Genomic DNA, 19,686 nt, shown 5'->3' on the forward strand with positions numbered 1-19,686 from the left:
GCCTAGATGCATTAGTCAATTCCTAGATGCATTAGTCAATGCCCAAATGTTCAATCTTCTCTATCTCTCTCTTCTAAAGTTTCCCCTAGGGCAACTAACAGTTTATGACGTTAAGCAAGTCCAAACAATGTTGGAACTTGCTATGATGAACTAGCTTGGTGAACATATCAGCAGGATTGTCAACAGTTCCTACCTTTTTCACATTTATCCTCCTCTCAGTCCTTAGGAAATGATATAGCACGTCAATATGCTTAGTCTGTTCATGATGAACTTGATCTTTGACTAAGCATATAGCACTTAGACTGTCACAGAAGACAGTTGCTTGATCCTGATGTAGGCCCATATCACTAATTAGTCCTTTCAGCCATATTCCCTCTTTAACAGCTTCTGTTAATGCCATGTACCCTGCTTCTGTTGTTGACAAAGTCATAGTAGGTTGCAGAGTCACTTTCCAACTAACAACTTAGCCCCCAAGAGTAAATACATAACCAGTCATAGATCTCCTACTATCAACGTCTCCAATATAATCAGAATCTGAATACCCAGTAATCAGACATTGTGTATCACCTCCATATATGAGACCAACATCAAAAGTTCCCCGTATATACATGAATATCCTCTTCACAGCTTGTCAATGTTCCTTCCCTAGTTGTACCATAAATATGCTCACAACACTCACTGCCTGTGCCAGATCTGGTCTTGTACAAACCATAGAATACATCAAACTCCCTACCGCACTAGAATAAGGAACTCGAGTCATATACTTTTTCTCTTCATCTGTCTGAGGAGCAAACAAAGTAGTAAGATGAATATTAATAGCACAATGTGTATCTATAGGTTTAGCTGATGACATCCTAAACCTTGACTAGGGGTGAGCATAATATGGGTTTACCCAAACCCAACCCTAACCCAAACCCAAAATATTAATTTGGGTTGGTTAATATGGGTTGGGTTGAGTATGGGTTGAGTTTAATTTGGGTTGGGTTAGGGTTACCCAAATTACCCAAATTATATAAATTTAGTTTAATTCTCTATTATTAATCCAATATAAACTATTCATCTTCCAACTTTAAGTCGAACACGTTTTTGACATGTTTAACATATTTTTCATACGTTTAACACGTTTTGCACACATCTAACACGTTTTTAATATTTTTAACACGTTTCACTTATAACACGTTTTTCACACGTTTAACACGTTTTTCACACGTTTAACACGTTTTTCATACGTTTAACACATTTTTCACTCGTTTTCAAAATTTTGACACGTTTTCACGTTTTTGACACGTTTGACACGTTTTCACGTTTTTGACACGTTTAACACGTTTTTGACATGTTTAACACATTTTCACATTAATAACACGTTTTTCACGTTTTTGTCACGTTAAACACGTTTTTGACATGTTTAATACGCTTAACACATTTTTGACAAGTTTAACACGTTTTTTACGTTTTTGACACGTTTAACACGTTTTTAACATATTTAACACGTTAACATGTTTTTGATAAGTTTAACACGATTTTCACGTTTTTGGCACGTTTAACACGTTTTAAACATTTTTAACACGTTTTTGATAAGTTTAACACGATTTTCACGTTTTTGGCATGTTTAACACGTTTTTGGCACGTTTAACACGTTTTTGACATTTTAACACGTTTTTGATATGTTTAACACATTTTTCACACGTTTAACACATTTTTCATATTTTTATCACGTTTTCACACTTAAAACATGTTTTTCACACGTTTAACACGTTTTTATGTTTTTGGCACGTTTAACAAGTTTTTGACATGTTTACACGTTTTCATACTAATAACACATTTTTGTCATGTTTAACACGTTTTTGACATGTTTAATACGTTTAACGCGTTTTTGACAAATATAACACGTTTTTTTTACGTTTTTGACACATTTAACACGTTTTTAACATAACTAACACGTTAACACGTTTTTGATAAGTTTAACACGATTTTCACATTTTTGGCACGTTTAACACGTTTTTGATATGTTTAACACGTTTTTACACATTTTTCACACGTTTAACACGTGTTTCACACATTTAATATGTTTTTCATGTTTTTAGCATGTTAAACACGTTTTTGACATATTTGACACGTTTTTGACATATTTAATACGTTTTTCACACATTAACACGTTTTTCACATTTTGGTACGTTTAATACGTTTTTGACATGTTTAACATGTTTTTCACATTCTTAACACGTTCAACATGTTTGTAACATGTTTAATACGTTTGTAACATGTTTAACACATTTTTGACACGTTTTACACATTTTTTACATTTTAACACGTTTTACACATCTAACATATTTTTGACATGTTTAACATATTGCACGTTAACACGTTTTGATAAGTTTTAACACGTTTTGTCACGTTTAACACGTTTTGTCACGTTTAACATGTTAAACGTGTCAAAAATGTGAAAAACATGTTAAACGTGTCAAAAACGTGTTAAACGTATCAAAATGTGCCAAAAATGTGGAAAACGTATTAAACGTGCCAAAAACGTGGAATATGTGTCAAAACGTGTTAAACGTGCCCAAAACGTGAAAAACGTGTAAAAACATGTTACAAACGTGTTAAACGTGTTAATAATGTGAAAAACGTGAAAAACATGTTAAACATGTCAAAACGTGTTAAACGTGCCAAAACGTGAAAAATGTGTCAAAATGTGTTAAGTGTGTCGTAATCGTGAAAATTTTGTCAAACGTGTTAAAAACGTGTTAAACATGTCAAAACATGGAAATAGTGTCCAACGTGTCAAATGTGTTAAACGTATTAAACGTGTGAAAAACGTATTAAACGTGTCGAAAACGTATTAAACGTGTCGAAAACGTGTCAAAAACGTGTTAAACGTCTCAAAACGTGGAAAACGTGTTAAACGTGTCAAAACGTGTTAAACGTGTCAAAACGTGTTAAACGTGCCAAAAATGTGAAAAACGTGTGAAACGTGTCAATAATGTGAAAAACGTATTAAACGTGCCGAAAACGTGTTAAACGTGTCAAAATGTGTCAAAAACGTGGAAAACGTGTTAAACGTGTCAAAACGTGCCAAAAACGTGAAAACATGTGAAACGTGTTAAAACGTGTTAAACGTGCCAAAATGTGTCAAAATGTGTTAAACGTGTCGAAAACGTGAAAAAACGTGTCAAACATGTCAAAAACGTGTCAAACGTGTCAAAAACGTGTTAAACGTGTTTAAAACGTGTTAAACATGCCAAAAACATGAAAAACGTGTTCAACGTGTCAAAAATGTGTTAAACGTGCCAAAAACGTGTTAAACGTGTCAAAAACGTGTGAAAACGTATTAAAAATGTCAAAAACGTGAAAAAAGTGTTAAACGAATAAATATATGTTAAATGAGTCAAATAAAAAAATAAAATAATTTGGGTTACCCAACCCATACTCAACCCAACCCATACCCAACCCATATTAGTAAATAATATGGGTTGAATTATGGGTTGGATAAATTTAATTTGGGTTGAATATGGGTTGGGTAATACGGGTTGGGTTTACCCGTTTGCTCACCCTAACCTTGACAACACCTTCTCAATGTAACCTTTTTGTGATAAGAAAAATTTATTTTGCCCTCTATCTCTAAGAATCTCCATTACTAGAATTTTCCGAGCTGCTCCTAGATCTTTCATCTTAAACTCAATATTTAGAAGATTTTTTAGCTTCTGAACATTTGTTTTGCTCTTTGATGCTACCAACATGTCATCTACATACAGGACTAGGTAGATGAATGAGTCATCCTTCAACTTGTTATAGTACACACAACAATCATATGCACTCCTCTTATAGTTAAAAGATATCATAAATTTGTCAAACCTCTTATACCACTGACTTGAAGACTGTTTAAGCCCGTATAAAGACTTCTTCAACTTGCAAAAATATTTTTCCTTTCTTGGAACTTGGAAACCTTCTAGCTGAGTCATGTATATTTCTTCCTCTAGCTCTTCATGTAGAAAGGTTGTCTTCACATCAAGTTGTTCGAGCTCCAAATCCAGATGTGTCACTATTGCTAGTAACACCCTGATAGAGGTATGTTTGACCACTGGTACAGACGTATTCACTTCCTCCTCAGCAACCTGTAGTGCATAACCAACCATATCTTCATAACCGTATCTCTGAGGTGGTCTAACTCCAATCCTCCTTAACCGACCTTCAACTACACTCTCGTGAATAACTTTAGACGATTGAGAATATAATTGTTCAGACTCTGGTAGCTGACCATCAACATAGGGTTTTTTTTCCTTTTGTAAAGTAGTTTCTAACTCCACTTGTTTGTTAGCACTACTGCTTTTTACTACAGATCTCTTACTAGAGTTAAGTATAGAGTTCTCATCAAAGATTACGTTTCTACTAAAAAATAACTTTTTTTCAGATGGAGACCATATTTTGTATCCTTTTACACCATCTCCATAGCCCACAAATACTCTTTTCTTCTCTCTTGGCTCTAGTTTACCATCACTGACATGATAATAAACTGTGCAACCAAAGACTTTTAGACCCGAGTAATCAGCAGATTTTCCAAACCATACCTCGTAAGGTGTTTTGCAGTTAATCCCGGTGTGAGGCCCACGATTTATCAAATAACATGATGTAGTCACCACCGGTGCCCAAAAACTTTTATAATTAGTTTTGCATTAAAGAGCATGCACCTTTCTCTTTCCAGTAATGTCTGATTCATTCTTTCAGCTATATCGTTCTGCTGTGGCATATGCCTTATCGTGTGATGTCGAGCAATCCCTGCATATTTGAAGAACTGATTAAAATCAAATGAACAAAACTTCAGACCATTGTTAGTTCGCAACCTTTTGATTTTCCACCAACGTTTTCCATTCTTTGAAGTATCTAAAGGCTTCTCCTTTATTTCTCATGACAAACAACCAAGTCATCTTTGAGAAATCATCAATAATTGTCAATAAGTATCTCTGATCTCCAATAGATTCAACTCTAGCTGGACCCCAACAATCTGAATGGATATAATCAAGTGTGTCTTTTATCGTGTGAATAGCCTTTGGAAACTTGTTGCGATGTAGTTTCCCAAAAACACAATGCTCACAGAAGTCAAGACTCGTGATCTTGTGACCTCCAAGAAGATCCTCCTTTGCTAGAATCTGCATCCCCCTTTCACTCATATGACCAAGCCTCATATGTCAAAGTTTAGTCATATCATCCTTGTGAATCTCTAAGGATGCAACAGAAACAGAACTTGAGACAGTAGAACCTTGCAAGAAATATAGAGTGCCATTTTTGACACCTTTTAGAATAACATCAGAACTCCACTTTCACCGTTGAACCAAAATTTTTACTATCTAACATACTTAGAGATATCAAGTTCTTAGTGATAAGTGAAACATGTCTAACCTCATTTAGTGTATAGAATCTACCATCGTGTGTCCTGATCTTGATTGAGCCAATCCCAACTGCTTTACAAACAGAACTATTAGTCATAGAAACACTGCCACCATCTACCTGTTTATAAGATTCAAACCACTCTCTTCGAGGACAAATATGATACGAAGCTCCAGAATCAAGAACCCATGCATCAGTTTGATGGGTATAACCATCTACCACTAGAGCAATGTCATCATCAGATAATATATTATCTTCTGCAACAGGTGCAAAACCAGAATCAAATTTATGTGAATTTTTCTTCAAAGGGCATTCATTATTCCAATGTCCTTTCTCTTTGCAGTAATTGCATATATCAGTCGGCTTAGGACCCTTTGAAGTAATGACTTGTCTCGTTTCTTCTCTTTCCCTCGCCCATTACTTCCGCTGGTAAACAACCTTGAAGCTTGACTATCTGTAATTGTACTAGACGCCATATGACGTAGATTCCTTGAATGAAGGGCATACCTGACATCTTCCAGACTTGCTGTATCTTTACCAACAATGAAAGACTGGACAAAATTTTCATATGATGGAGGCAAAGATACTAACAAGATTAATGCAACATCTTCATCATCAACCTTAACATCAATATTTCTTAATTCTAACATAACATAATTTAATTGATCTAGGTGTTCTTTGATTTGTATACCTTCCTGCATTCGTAGAGTGAACAAATGTTGCTTCAGAAGCAACTTGTTGGTGAGTGACTTCGTCATATAGAGACTCTCCAATTTCAACCATAACCTAGTGGCCTTCTCCTCCTTTGAGACCTCGATGATAACATCGTCTGCAAGACACACAACATTATTGTTGAATGCGCATTCTCCTCTAGAATGACCATCTCAACGGTTATATCTGCTCCTGATGACACTTTCAGTGCCCCTCATAGGCCCTATTGTTTCAGCAAAGCCCGCATCTTGATCTGCTATATGTTAAAACTGTTTATCCCCGTGAACTTGTCGATTTTAATGTTCGCTGCTTCCATCTCAGTTGAAGAACAAACAATCAAATAGCCTGAAACTCTGATACCAGTTTGTTATAACGGAACACGTGAGAATGACGTAAACAATAAATAGACAGAGATTTAACGTGGTTCACTAAGATAGAACTTGACTACGTCCACCCAAAAGAGAGAGATTATTATTGAGAAGATTGTTTACAGAGATGATATAACAAACTAGGGTTGTAACATAAGTTTATATAACACTCGGTCTCATAAAACCCTAATACAGAAACCCTAACAAATATAGAATTGGGTCGACCCATTAAGAATGCCCAACTATTTAAGTCTATTCAACATGGGGAAATCAAAATTACTCCATTATTATTTCTTATGGTATATTAATCAATTATAAACACTCAATTCAAATCATGAACACTCCAAAATTCAAACCCAATTTAAAAATATTTCTGGAATTTCAAATGGGGGTTTACAAATCACTAGATTTTAATGTATTCTAAAAGATGACATGATTAATAACATATATGATCAACTTTGAAAAATCAATTGCATAAGAAAACAACAATGCATATACATAATTGAAAGATTGACCCAAATCAGATTTATATAAAATTGAATTACAATGTTACATATTTGGACCCTACAAATCATTTAGACAAAGATACATCAGAGAACAACCTAGAACTAACATTGCAAGTCAAGATGACCCAAATAATAAATCCCCAATTCCAAGTTCTTCAAGGTTCAACAATGGTGAATCATTCTCCCTCCTCATTTCATCCTCTCTAACTCTCTATTTACACTCCTTAGGATTTCAGGAATCCAATGCAACAAAGCTCAACAAATTTAGTTATGTATCTGGTGAGAATTTCGAGTTTCCCCCTTTGTATTCTTCATCCTTCAAAGGCAAATTCTTCTTTTTCGGGTGGATGAAAAATTATTGATCATTGGGAGAAATGATTGTAGTTCAATCTACAAATGGTTTCACATCATTAGTAAAATAATGGTTTGGATAGAATCATAGGCAGTCATAAAGTAAGATAATTTATGCAATTAAATAAGTAGAAGGTTCTTAAATTTCTCAATTTTTTAAAAAATATAGTATTAGTTATTTATTTAATTAATAAGTAAATATATATAGATATATATTATAAATTTATTTATATATTTTTTCCTCAATTATATTAATTCTTTTATTTATTATGAATTTTTATATAATGGATATGACAATTATATATTTAATTTTTGTATTTATTTTAATTTTGTTAAAATTATAATTAGTATTATTTTTTAACTTTGTAAGCCATAATTTATATTTTTACATGCCTCTAATTCTCATGACCACCCCACCTCGTAGGAGAAGGTGACTGCTGATTAACTAAAGCCTCTAACGTAAAGACGTTGTATGGTGTTTGCGTTGGACCCGAACATTGGTCGCTCCCACGTGTTGGGTCCGCGGTCTGGTTGCCTTGGGCAGTTCTCGCGCGTTGGCGCCCATCCCATAGCCCAGCTCATATAACATGTCGACTAACCAAAATATAATATTCCATTATGTCTGTAAGACCTATAATATATATTATATTAGTATATTACTAATACCATTTATTTTTAGGATCGGATATACATAATAAATAAAATAGAGCTTACAAAAAAAGTTTGACGAGGGACCACACATGTTTAGGACATATAGAAATGCCTATCAACCGATTATAATACTTAACTTTAATTTAAAGTTCCATAATGTCCAACGTGCCTAAACAGTGGCCAAATAGAACTAAACAGGAACACAAAATTAAAGTATCATTTTATAAAAGGAATCGACACTTCAAATCCATACCTGATGTCCATTCAAACTTCTAAGATAAACTTTAATTATTTATTAACTACTTTTTTTTATTTTTTATTTTTTTTATTTTTTTTAGGTAGGGTAGTTAGCCGACATGATCAACACCTAATTAGATTAGCCTATTAGCCGATATGATATTATTAATGAAAGTCCTTATTTTCCAGGTCCAATTGCTTCCAAAACCTAACTAAATTGCCATCTCCAGTATTAATCTCAAAATTCTTTCTAAAGACCTTGGATACTTTCCCAAATACTAAGTTTAATCTATTTGACCATTTAATAAACTATTCATACTAATTATTAAATAAACTTACACTTTCCCATGATACCAATGTTTTGAAAACCTTAATGGTTATTAATTCAGTTATTTTTTTTTTCGAATTTCAGTCTGAACGGTTTTACCGATAGGATCAATTTATTTTTTATATATTAAGTCATTAATTGTCTGGCAATCTACGGTAAATATGAAAAAAATAATTATTCAGATGTGTACATTTGATAATTTACAGCAGAAATTAAAATAATATTTTAATTCAACTAATACATTTTTCACTATTATTTATTATTAATATTTTTTATTTTTAATATTTTTCTTATATCTCTTCAATTTTATACTCAAATTGATGAATTATGTTAGCTATTCGGTTTGGAACCAACCGGGACGTTTCTCATCGGGGAAGAATGACTGACCTGTTTGGAACTAACCAAAATGGAGCTGCAAACGACTGGTCATCGGGAGAGTACGGTCGCCCTATTTAGAACTAACCGGACCGGAGCTGCAAACGGGCATAGTCATTATTAAAGATTTTACCATTAAAGAACAACACACTTAGTCTCTTGGTTTTCATATTCCATCTATTAAGTGTATTTAAAATCTTTACATATTCTAATATTTTAGTTTCCTTTATTTTTGTATAAATTTATAATCTTGTAATTGTAATAACACACATAAATACATTCTTAATCTACAACAAGTTCTTGCTTACTTATATGTTCTAACTTGGTATCAAAGTCATTATTCGGTTTTAACAAACCTCTGTATCCATGATCTCTTCTTCATCTTCTTCTGCTTCAACCACTCATCTCTTCCATAATCTCACATCCATTAAACTCAATCACAAAAACTTTCTTATTTGGAAATCTCAAATCTCACTACTTTAAAAGGTTATGGTCTCTATCCATATGTTACTGGAACTAATTCTGCCCCTGAAGCTTTTCTCCAAGCCGATGCTGCTGACGAATCTAGTGTCCTCACTCCAAATCCTGCTTTTACCATCTGGGAGGAGCAAAATCAGAGGATCCTTGTATGGCTTCTCTCCACCCTTTCAGAATCCATCCTAGCCCAAGTGATTGGTGAATCATGCACTACATCTAAAGCCCTTTGATCTGCTTTAGAACGCACATTCGTCTCTCAATCTCAAGCTCGTCTAATGCAACTTCGTCTTCAACTTCAAACGGTAAAGAAGGGCTCACTCCCGATGGCCGAATATTTACAGAAAATAAAATCAATCATCGATAGTCTCGCTGGTGTTGGGCAATAAATATCTCAACAAGATTTCATCCTTTATGCTTTGGGAGAACTCGGTCCTGAATACAAATCTCTCACTTTAGCGGTAACCACTCACACCGACTCCATCACCATCGAAGACCTCCAAGGAATGTTTCTTACACATGAGATTCGTCTTGAATTACTCCACTCTAACTCTCCAACCGCTAATCTTGCTTTTGGATTGAGAGAGATTTCAAAACCATCCCACTTCCAACGATCGCGACGTTCGGTCTCCTCTCCGAGTGATTATAGTGTAGAAAATGAAACTGACAATAGATTGAGCTCCCATAATTCCAATGGATATCAAATAAATGGGCCTTCAAGTTCATCTAAATTTTCACACTCCGACCGGGCTTCTACTATCGGGTTAGGGGGTCCTTCTACTAATGGGCCTTCTATTTTGGGTCGTGGGCCTCGTGAGCCAAATAGAAATAAAATACAATGTCAATTGTGTGAACGTTTTGGTCATGCGGCTAATGTTTGTCGATCGGGTCTGTTTTATAATATTTGCAACTTTACAGGTCATTCGATTGAAACTTGCACGTCGTCAGAATCAAAATTTAACGACACACTCTACTATGATGGCTACACCTTCTTCTGTTTATGACTCGACCTGGTATCCCGACTCTGATGCTACTGACCATCTCACGACGAACCTTGACAATCTTATCATCTCAACTCCATATAATGGTACAGAAACTATTAAAATGGGAGACGGTAACCCTCTTCCTATTTCTAATATTGGGCAATCATTCATTCCATGTTCCAATAAAAACCTTCATCTACGTAATATATTGCATGTCCCATTAATAACCAAAATTTTTCTAAGTGTTTCCAAATTTTCTACCGATAATAATATATTTTTTTTAATTTCATCCAAATTATTGTATTGTCAAGGATTAGGTCACGAAGAGGGAACTCCTTCGCGACACACTTAAATACAGACTATATCGCCTAAACTCAATCGTCAACCCTCCGCTCACTCATCAAGCTCTTATTGGAACTCGTTCATCTGCCAATTCTTGGCATCATCGTCTTGGACACCCTTCATTATCAACATCAACATTTATTATGTCTTCTTTTCATTTACCTATTATTGGCAACAAGAAATTAAGTTTTTGTAAATCTTGTCAATATGGAAAAGCGCACAAAATTCCTTTTCCTATTTCTCAATCTCGTTGTAAGTCTCCATTAGAATTAATACATTCTGATATTTGGGGTCCTGCTCCTCTTTTCTATACTAACGGTTTTCGATATTTTGCCCATTTTATCGATGACTACAACGACTTTACTTGGCTATATCCTATCTATAGAAAATCTGATGTCTTTCCAACTTTTATTAAATTTAAGACACTTGTTGAAAATCAATTCAATACATCTATCAAAACTCTACAATCTGATTGGGGAGACGAATATAGGAGTCTGCAATCTTATCTTGAAACTCATGGAATCCAACACCGTCTATCATGCCCTCATACAAGTGAACAAAATGGTGTTGCTGAACGCAAGATTCGCCACCTTACAGAAATGAGTCTTACTCTTCTTGCTCATGCTTCTATGCCCCTATCTTATTGGGATGATGCGTTTCTGACAAGTACGTATCTCATTAATCGTCTTCCTTCAAATGGTAAGCCTCATCAATCTCTCTTCGAAATTCTTTTTAATCGTTCTCCTAACTATCTATTCCTTAAAACTTTTGGATGTTCTTGCTTTTCGCTCACTCGATCATATAACTTTCACAAAATTGATTTTCGAACTCTAAAATATATTTTTTTTGGCTATAGTCCAAATCACAAAGGCTATCGCTATCTACACCTTCTTTCTAACATAATATATATCTCTCGTCATGTCACTTTTTATGAACAAACATTTTCATTTAAAAGTACATTATCAAAATCTACCAATCTTTCTACACCATCAGTCTCTCAAATATCGCACTTTCCTTTTCTGCCACGTTCATCACCATCAATCTCCCCAATTTTAACATCACAAATCCCTATAGTACCATCTTCTCCAACATCCAAACACTCATCATCATCATCAAACTCCAACCATCCATCTTCACCAATCAACTCGACAACATCAAACTCCTATCAACCATCATCAGCAACTAACTCATCTTCAATTAATCCTCCTACTGCCATACGTGAACTTCCCACCGTTATACATGCTCCTGAATATTCCTCTCATCATATGATCACACGTGCCCTTCACAATGCTAACATTGCCACCATCTCCACCTCTCCACCCACATGTTTCTCCACTGCCAATAAAGATACTCAATGGCGTTCTTCCATGGCATATGAGTTTAATGCTCTAATTCAAAACAAGACGTGGTCTCTTGTTCCTTGATCCTCATAGAATATTGTGGGTTGCAAATGGGTTTTCAAAATCAAACAAAGAGTCGATGGTTCCATTGAACGTCATAAGGCTCGTTTAGTTGCAAAGGGATTTCATCAACAAGAAGGCATTGACTATCTTGAAACATTCAGCCTAGTTGTCAAACATACTACCATCTGAACCATCCTCTAACTTCCCGTCACTCGTCAATGACCTATTCATAAACTCGATGTTAGCAATGCCTTTCTACATGGAACTCTACACGAGGAAGTTTTATGTCTCAACCGCTTGAGTTCACTCATCCTGATTATCTTAATCATATGTGCAAACTTCACAAAGCATTCTATGGGCTCAAACAAGCTCCCCATGAATGGTATACTACATTGAATTTGCTCTTCTTTCCATTGGTTTTCAAGAATCCAAAAATGATTCTTCTTTATTCATGTACCACTCTCCACAAATTACATCGTTATTTCTTGTCTACGTGGATGATATTTGTTAGGATCTAGGTAGCCGCTAGAGGACCGGGGGTTGGACCGGTTAGCGGTTCTCACTCGAAGGGTGGTGGTTAATCCGGTTAGAGATTAACACCGGGGTTTCAATACTACACAACCTGTCACAAACCCTTGAACTAGGTTCAAGCGCGGAAGAGGTTTGCTTTCAGGTTGAAGCAGCACACTTGTTTGATGGACAAGGCCGGTTTCGGATGATGGAGATTTGAAAATGGTGGGTCGGTTTCGGTAATCTGGAAATTCGGTATGGTTAGTATAGAGTCGGTTTAGAGCGGTGTAGTTGAGTTAATCAGTTAGACAATGAAGCCAGCAGAAAACAAATAACAAGACAGATTTTATGGATGTTCGGAGATAAAACTCCTACGTCACCCCTTCCTCTCGAAACCGCGAGAAGGATATTCACTAAGGAATACAAGTACAATCCGATCGAGACTTATTTCCTGCTCGATAATACTCTTACAATTTACACCGAAATTGTAATACACACTTTAACTTTAGCACTTAGGCTTTCTTAGAATAACACAATTTTATCACTTGTAGTAAATGCTCTTAGCGCTTCACTTGTCTCACTGAGTGTCCCGCATTTACTCTTCTTCAACTGCCCCTTTTTTATAGGTGAAATATGCCAGACCTGGTATTCTGTCTCAGACCTGGCGGTCTGTTCTTCCGGTTTGTAAGACAAACCTGCTGGGTTTGTCTTTTACTCAATGTAGACACTATCTGTTGGACAGTTGTCTGTACTTGGAAGATTTCCTTTCTGGCTTATCCCGAAGTGGAAGGATCCGGTAGTACTGTCTTCTGCAGCCTACAGTCTTTGCCTTAGACTTGCATGGATATGGAAGTATTCAGTCTGTTCCTTTGGTATCATTCTCAACAGATACCCAAATTGTCTTCTTGTACTGGTCGGCCGCTTGACTTAGCCGAATGGCTTTTGGTATGAGTGATGTAACCGGACTTCTTCCAGTTATTCCTCTGCCTTGTGGCTGATCGGCTGTTTAATGATTCCGGTTTTAAGCTTTGGCCGATCCTTTCTTTGTGCGGTCATGTTCCGAGTATCTCTTGGTCGGTTTACTAGCTTGACCGGTTGGTTTTCTTAGCCGTTTCTTTTGGTTTATCCGGTTCGGTTCCTTGTTCCTGCATGGAAAGTTTATTTAAGTTAGGTTTATTTGAACCGGTCTGATTTTATCTAACAATATTATATTCACTAGTAATTCTTTCTCTCACATTTCATCAATCCTCTCTCAACTTAACCACATTTCCCCTTAAAGATTTAGGTCCACTACACTATTTTCTTGGGATTTAAGCTCATCGATCTACCTTCGATATTTTTCTCTCTCAATCAAAATATATCAATGACATTCTTATCCGAGCCAATATGAGTGACTCAAAACCTCTTAATACTCCAATCTTTTCTAGGTCATCTTTATCTCGACATGATGGCGACACTCTTTCTGAACCATTTTTGTATCGCAACATTGTTGGTGCTCTCCAATATTTGACGCATACTCGACCTGAACTAGCATTTGCTGTCAACCGTATCTGCCAATTCATGCAGTCTCCTACCACCACTCATTGGTCTGTAGTAAAAAGAATACTCCGCTACCTTCGGCATACTCCTCATCATGGACTTCTCATTCGTACATCATCTTCTCTCGATATATATGCTTTTTCTGACTCTGATTGGGCTGGTTGTCCGGACGATCGTCGCTCCACAACTGACTACTGCATATTTCTTGGTGACAATCTTATCTCTTGGGATTCAAAGAAACAACAAGTTGTTGCTCGGTCTAATACCGAGTCTGAGTATCGAGCTCTAGCTCATGCCACTACTGAACTCATTTAGCTCCAATCCTTGCTACGTGAACTTTGCATCTCCCCACTTCAACCTCCCACTCTATGGTGTGACAACATTGGTGCTGCATTTCTGTCGGCTAATCCAGTTTTTCATGCTCGTACGAAACATATAGAGATTGATTTTCACTTCGTTTGCGAACGTGTTGCTCAGAAAGCTTTTTACATCCGATACATACCTATTGATGATCAAATTGCCGACATCCTCACGAAAGGACTTGCGTCAAACCGATTTGCTTTATTACGTAACAAACTCACGGTGTGTGCCTCTCCATTTCGTTTGAGGGAAGGTATTAAAGACTCTACCATTAAAGAGCAACACACTTAGTCTCTTGGTTTCATATTCCATCCATTAAGTGTATTTAAAATCTTTACATATTCTAACCTTTTAGTTTCCTTTATTTTTGTATAAATTCATACTCTTGTAATTGTAATAACACACAGAAATACATTCTTAATCTACAGCAAGTTCTTGTTACTTATATGTTTTAACTGTCATCTTAGAGAGAAAGAGAAATGTATCAGGTAGGAGATAACCTTTCGAACATGAAAATTTTCGGTTCGGATTTTTAGTTAAACCGTTCGGTTTGACCGATTCGAAAGGTAACCGTATTGAAACTAAAAGTCGGACAATTCATTTAACCAATTCGCGATCAGACTGGTTGAACCGCCGACGATTCGACCGCATATTTTAAAATTATGATTGATAATATAGACTATAGTTTAATATGTTTCACCATTTATCAAATAAACTCGCATACTATTAAATTACATGTAATTAAATTTTATTGTATAATATTATCTCATATAATTAACATGAAAATGATATTTATAATAACAATATTTAAAACCATATTAAACCAATTTATTTTGTAAATATCTCATTCCGATTTTGTAGAAATATATAAAAAAAATACTCAAAATATATGCTAAAGTATAGAGTTTAAATTCCCTAAAAATATAAAAATTGATCTCTCCTAAATTCCCCACTAAACATTCCTTTACTTTCTCTCGCTGCAGAATCAGAATCGAAAGAATCGATGGAGCTTCCAGTGATTGATCTCGAGCACTATCTAGAATTTTCTGCAAAATCCGGAGGCGAATTTGGCGAAGATCAACTAGATTCACAACTGAAGCAACTTTGTTCGGAAGTTAGCCGAATCCTTAGAGAGACTGGAGCTTTGTTGGTGAAGGATCCAAGATGTACTTCGAAAGATAATGATCGTTTTATCGATATGATGGAGAAGTACTTCGAGATGCCTGATGATTTCAAGCGCCTTCAAGTGCGACCTCACCTACATTACCAGGTTTCACGATCTATTTCTACTCTTGATCCGATTATTTGAGTTTTAATGAAGAAGAAGTGTGTGAAAGTATCATTATATATGTTTTGAATTGTTTTTTCACTTGTAATCCATCAATGCATCAGTCTGGTTCAACTTACTGTCATTTTCTCATGTTTCAATTTCATGTTCTAAACGAAGTAATCGTCATGTGAAGTGCTTGTTTTATAAGTTGCTGGTAATGGTATAACAGGTTGGTGCAACACCAGAGGGAGTTGAAGTTCCTCGTAGTTTGGTTGATGAGCAAATGCAAGAAAAACTGAAGTTATTGCCTAAAGAATCCCAGGCTGGAGTTTTGAAAGGACCAGATCCAAAATGGAGGTACATGTGGAGAGTTGGTCCTCGTCCAGTTCATACACGTTTCCAGGTTTTGCATAACATTCTTTTTATAATCTAGAAGTAGAATAACTTAGTACTATTAGTCTATTATTCATAATGCATACTTCTCATGTAGGAACTGAATGCAGAGCCAGTTATTCCTGAGGGATTTCCCGAATGGGAAGAGACTATGAATTCGTGGGGACATAAAATGATATCTTCTATCGAGGCAAATTATCTGTCTCGTGTCATTACTCATTAGTGTTAATTCTCGCATATCTTCCTTGACCCACCCTATATTATACTGATTTCTTAGTTCAGGCTGTTGCAGAAATGGCAGCAATTGGTTTTGGTCTTCCAAAAGATGCATTCACTTCTCTCATGAACAAGGTGATTTCATGATTTTCTTTTAAAAACTTCTTCTTTATTGTTTACTTTTGCTAAAAACAATTGCTGATGTTGGAATATCTTTATGGTTTTATGTATATTGTATCCCTTGTTATGCTTTAATGTGGATAGGGTGAGCAACCCCAACTGCCAACCCCAAACTGAAAAACATCTTATTTTTTGGATATAATGGTTTCATAGAGTATAAACTAATCTATTAGGGTTGAATATAGGGCCTTGAAAATAAACCAAACCAACTCGATCCTTAATCACGACTAATTTGTACCCAAAATTGGTTGTGTTCAAAATATATTAATGTTGTGTTGGATTAAGAAATTTGTGCACATATAAACTCGAAACTATTGAAGCATGTAATACCTGTTTATTTAAGTTTGTATCTAATATTTATTAGCAAGTGCACATATAAACTCGAAACTATTGAAGCATGTCATACTTGTTTATTTATGTTTTTATCTAATATTTTATTAACAATTAACTTATTAAATAAGACTTTTCTTTGATTTGTTTCACATGTGAAAATAAGCATGCCCATGGTAAGGAAACTTAGGTTTGATATAGTTCATCAGTTTCACGGGCTTGTGCATTTGTTCAACTGTCTTTGTTGAATTGCAAGATTTTATTTGTATTTTTGCTGTTGTTTATATATTGTTAAATTTATTCAATTAAAAAACTTATTTTAAACAATTATTATTTATTTTTATTTGCTAGTCAGTACTCATAAACTTGATATTGTTGCTGCATTTGGAACAAACAAAATTTGTTCAATTCTAGTATTTAATGTCTTTCTACTTGATTTTGTTTAATTAATTACTTTGAAGTCAGTTCACAAGCACGTGAAATGTGAATTCCTTGCTGTAGAGGGTCGATATCAAAACATTGGCAAATAACCCGATATCCGGTACATCTAATCCGCATATTGTGTCCTGATACAGTATAAATTGATTTATCAGATGGTCAGATTGAAGGTCATGACTTGGAATGTTCGGATAGATATTTAGCTAAATAACTGAACCAACCTGATTTGCAATCACCCCTACGTGTGGATATGCAATCTTTATAAATATCATTGTGTTTTGAATTTTCTATCATGTGGAGTGTAAAAAATATATAATGGCAAGGTAGCAAGTAATGTAATTAAATTTGAATATTTGATGCATAAAAAAATAATCATCCTTATGTAAATCATTTCTGATTGTTATTTTCAATTTAGGGACCACATCTCCTATCTCCGACAGGGAGCAACCTTCAACTTCATGGTCAGGAAGGAACTGTGTTTGCGGGATACCATTATGACCTTAATTTTCTAACAATTCATGGAAGAAGTAGGTTTCCTGGTCTTAACATCTGGCTAAGCAACGGACAAAAGATGGCGGTGAAGGTTCCCATGGGATGCCTCCTCATTCAGACTGGAAAGCAGGTTAGAACAGTAACTGTTTCTTGCTTAACCCTTTTTAACATTTGCATGATGCAACACAAGAGAAATGGGCAGGGTTAGGAATGACCCGAAGCCCTTGAATCAGAAATGAGAGATAGGAAGACTTCAATTTATTCAATCCATTAACTACATTAGGGTTCATATTACAGTCAATCCTTTTTAGGTTTCTAAAGTTCAATGGTTACATTACTTTCTCAATCAGACTGGAAAACAGATCAGAACATTTCAAACTGTTGAACATTTCAAACTGTTGAACATTTCAAACTGTTGAACATGACCTAGTATTACCTTTTATGAAAGTGCTTAACACATAACCTAAAACTAAACAATGACAAAGCAAAAGATCCTCTTAAGGAGGACTAATCAAAAGGTTGTGGTCACAATTTCGATTCTCATTGAAAACATTCTGATTGAAGTTGGGTAGTACAATTCAAGATTTTTCGATGCAAAGAAGAAAATTACACTTTAGGTCTTACTTTGAATGATGTAACAAATGTAGATGACCTTATAATTCGGTTTAGTTCAATGTAAAATCTTTCGTTTCTTAATCGATAATTTTAATAAATAAAAAAAATGCAGATAGAATGGTTGACAGGAGGAGAATGCATAGCTGGGATGCACGAAGTAGTTGTAACCAACAGGACAATTGATGCAATGAAACTAGCTTCACAACAAAATAACAGCCTTTGGAGGGTATCTTCAACTGTAAGTGAAAAAAACATGTTTTTTACTTATCTTAAGTATAAATAATCTTAGATTCCCACTAAAAACATGAAGTTGTTCGATAACAGTTTAAATTGTCTTGTTTGTTTATGTTTATGTTTTTCAGTTGTTTTCGCACATAGCATCTGATGCTGTGTTGAAGCCGTTAGGTCATTTTGAAGTATCTCCTCTCGCGAGCAATTATCCGGCTATGCATGCAGGAGATTATGTCGAACAGGAACTTGCTATCATCAATCTGAAAGGAAAATAATTTTAAAATAATATGCTAACATGATGGAAAATTTGCATATTACTTGCTATGTATTTGATCATGAAGGTTTAGATTTTGGAAATATTGAAGCATTATTATTAATAATAATAATGTATAAGAACATCATTTAATGGTTTTTTTTTTTTTATAATAATAAGTGGATTGTTTGAAAAATCATGATTGATTGTGATTTTAAGTAATTGTATTTTTTAGGTAAAAAAATTAAAAGATATTAGTATATAATGATAAAATTTAAAAAATATATTATTTTAATATTGTAGTTAAGGAAATATTATTGTTAAGTTGAGTGTTTTTTAAAATTTTTGGTTTTATAATCAAATATAATTTTATCTTCAAATTATTTAATTTATTAATTAAAATATTAAAATATTAAAATATTTTTTATTAAAAATAAAATAAAATTTATTTTATCACTATATATTTATATTATTTAAATCAATTTTATAAAAAAAATATTACTCTTCTCAAAATTAACATTACCTAACTTTTTCAAATTTATTACAATAAATCTAAACTCTGCACGGCAGCTTTTATCAAATGGATGGGTGATGTAGACCTTAAAGAAGATTTTATAACAATTGATTTTAAATTCAAAATTATACAAAAGTGTGAGACTTGATTTTGTAAGTAAGCATTTTTTTTTAATTTGGATTCAAGTTTTCAAATTTTGATTTGTAGAATTCTTTTCAAAATATTTTTTTAGCT

The 19,686-nt window shown here is 34.5% G+C and overlaps 2 protein-coding genes across 2 annotated transcripts; both read left to right on the forward strand.

Moving 5' to 3' along the window:
• The first annotated feature begins 14,007 nt into the window (after nucleotides 1-14,007).
• On the forward strand, nucleotides 14,008-14,475 carry LOC124939825 (uncharacterized mitochondrial protein AtMg00810-like). Its single transcript, XM_047480279.1, has one exon. The coding sequence runs from the start codon at nucleotides 14,008-14,010 to the stop codon at nucleotides 14,473-14,475; it is 468 nt and encodes a 155-aa protein (XP_047336235.1).
• Nucleotides 14,476-15,466: 991 nt separating this feature from the next.
• LOC124922786 lies at nucleotides 15,467-19,137 on the forward strand. Its single transcript, XM_047463495.1, has 7 exons — nucleotides 15,467-15,790; nucleotides 16,020-16,193; nucleotides 16,281-16,373; nucleotides 16,466-16,534; nucleotides 17,763-17,969; nucleotides 18,567-18,692; nucleotides 18,817-19,137. The coding sequence occupies exons 1-7, from the start codon at nucleotides 15,524-15,526 to the stop codon at nucleotides 18,958-18,960; spliced, it is 1,080 nt and encodes a 359-aa protein (XP_047319451.1). The 5' UTR covers nucleotides 15,467-15,523; the 3' UTR covers nucleotides 18,961-19,137.
• The last annotated feature ends 549 nt before the right edge of the window (nucleotides 19,138-19,686 follow it).

This window comes from Impatiens glandulifera, chromosome 1 (assembly GCF_907164915.1).
Source record: "Impatiens glandulifera chromosome 1, dImpGla2.1, whole genome shotgun sequence".
In the NCBI taxonomy this organism is placed as follows: Eukaryota; Viridiplantae; Streptophyta; class Magnoliopsida; order Ericales; family Balsaminaceae; genus Impatiens; species Impatiens glandulifera.

Coding starts and splice junctions, on each gene's coding strand:
- LOC124939825 (XM_047480279.1), top strand. CDS start 14,008: ATGAGTGACTCAAAACCTCTTAATACTCCAATCTTTTCTAGGTCATCT.
- LOC124922786 (XM_047463495.1), top strand. CDS start 15,524: ATGGAGCTTCCAGTGATTGATCTCGAGCACTATCTAGAATTTTCTGCA. Junction 15,791..16,019: donor GACCTCACCTACATTACCAG/GTTTCACGATCT, acceptor ATGGTATAACAG/GTTGGTGCAACACCAGAGGG. Junction 16,535..17,762: donor TCACTTCTCTCATGAACAAG/GTGATTTCATGA, acceptor TTTTCAATTTAG/GGACCACATCTCCTATCTCC.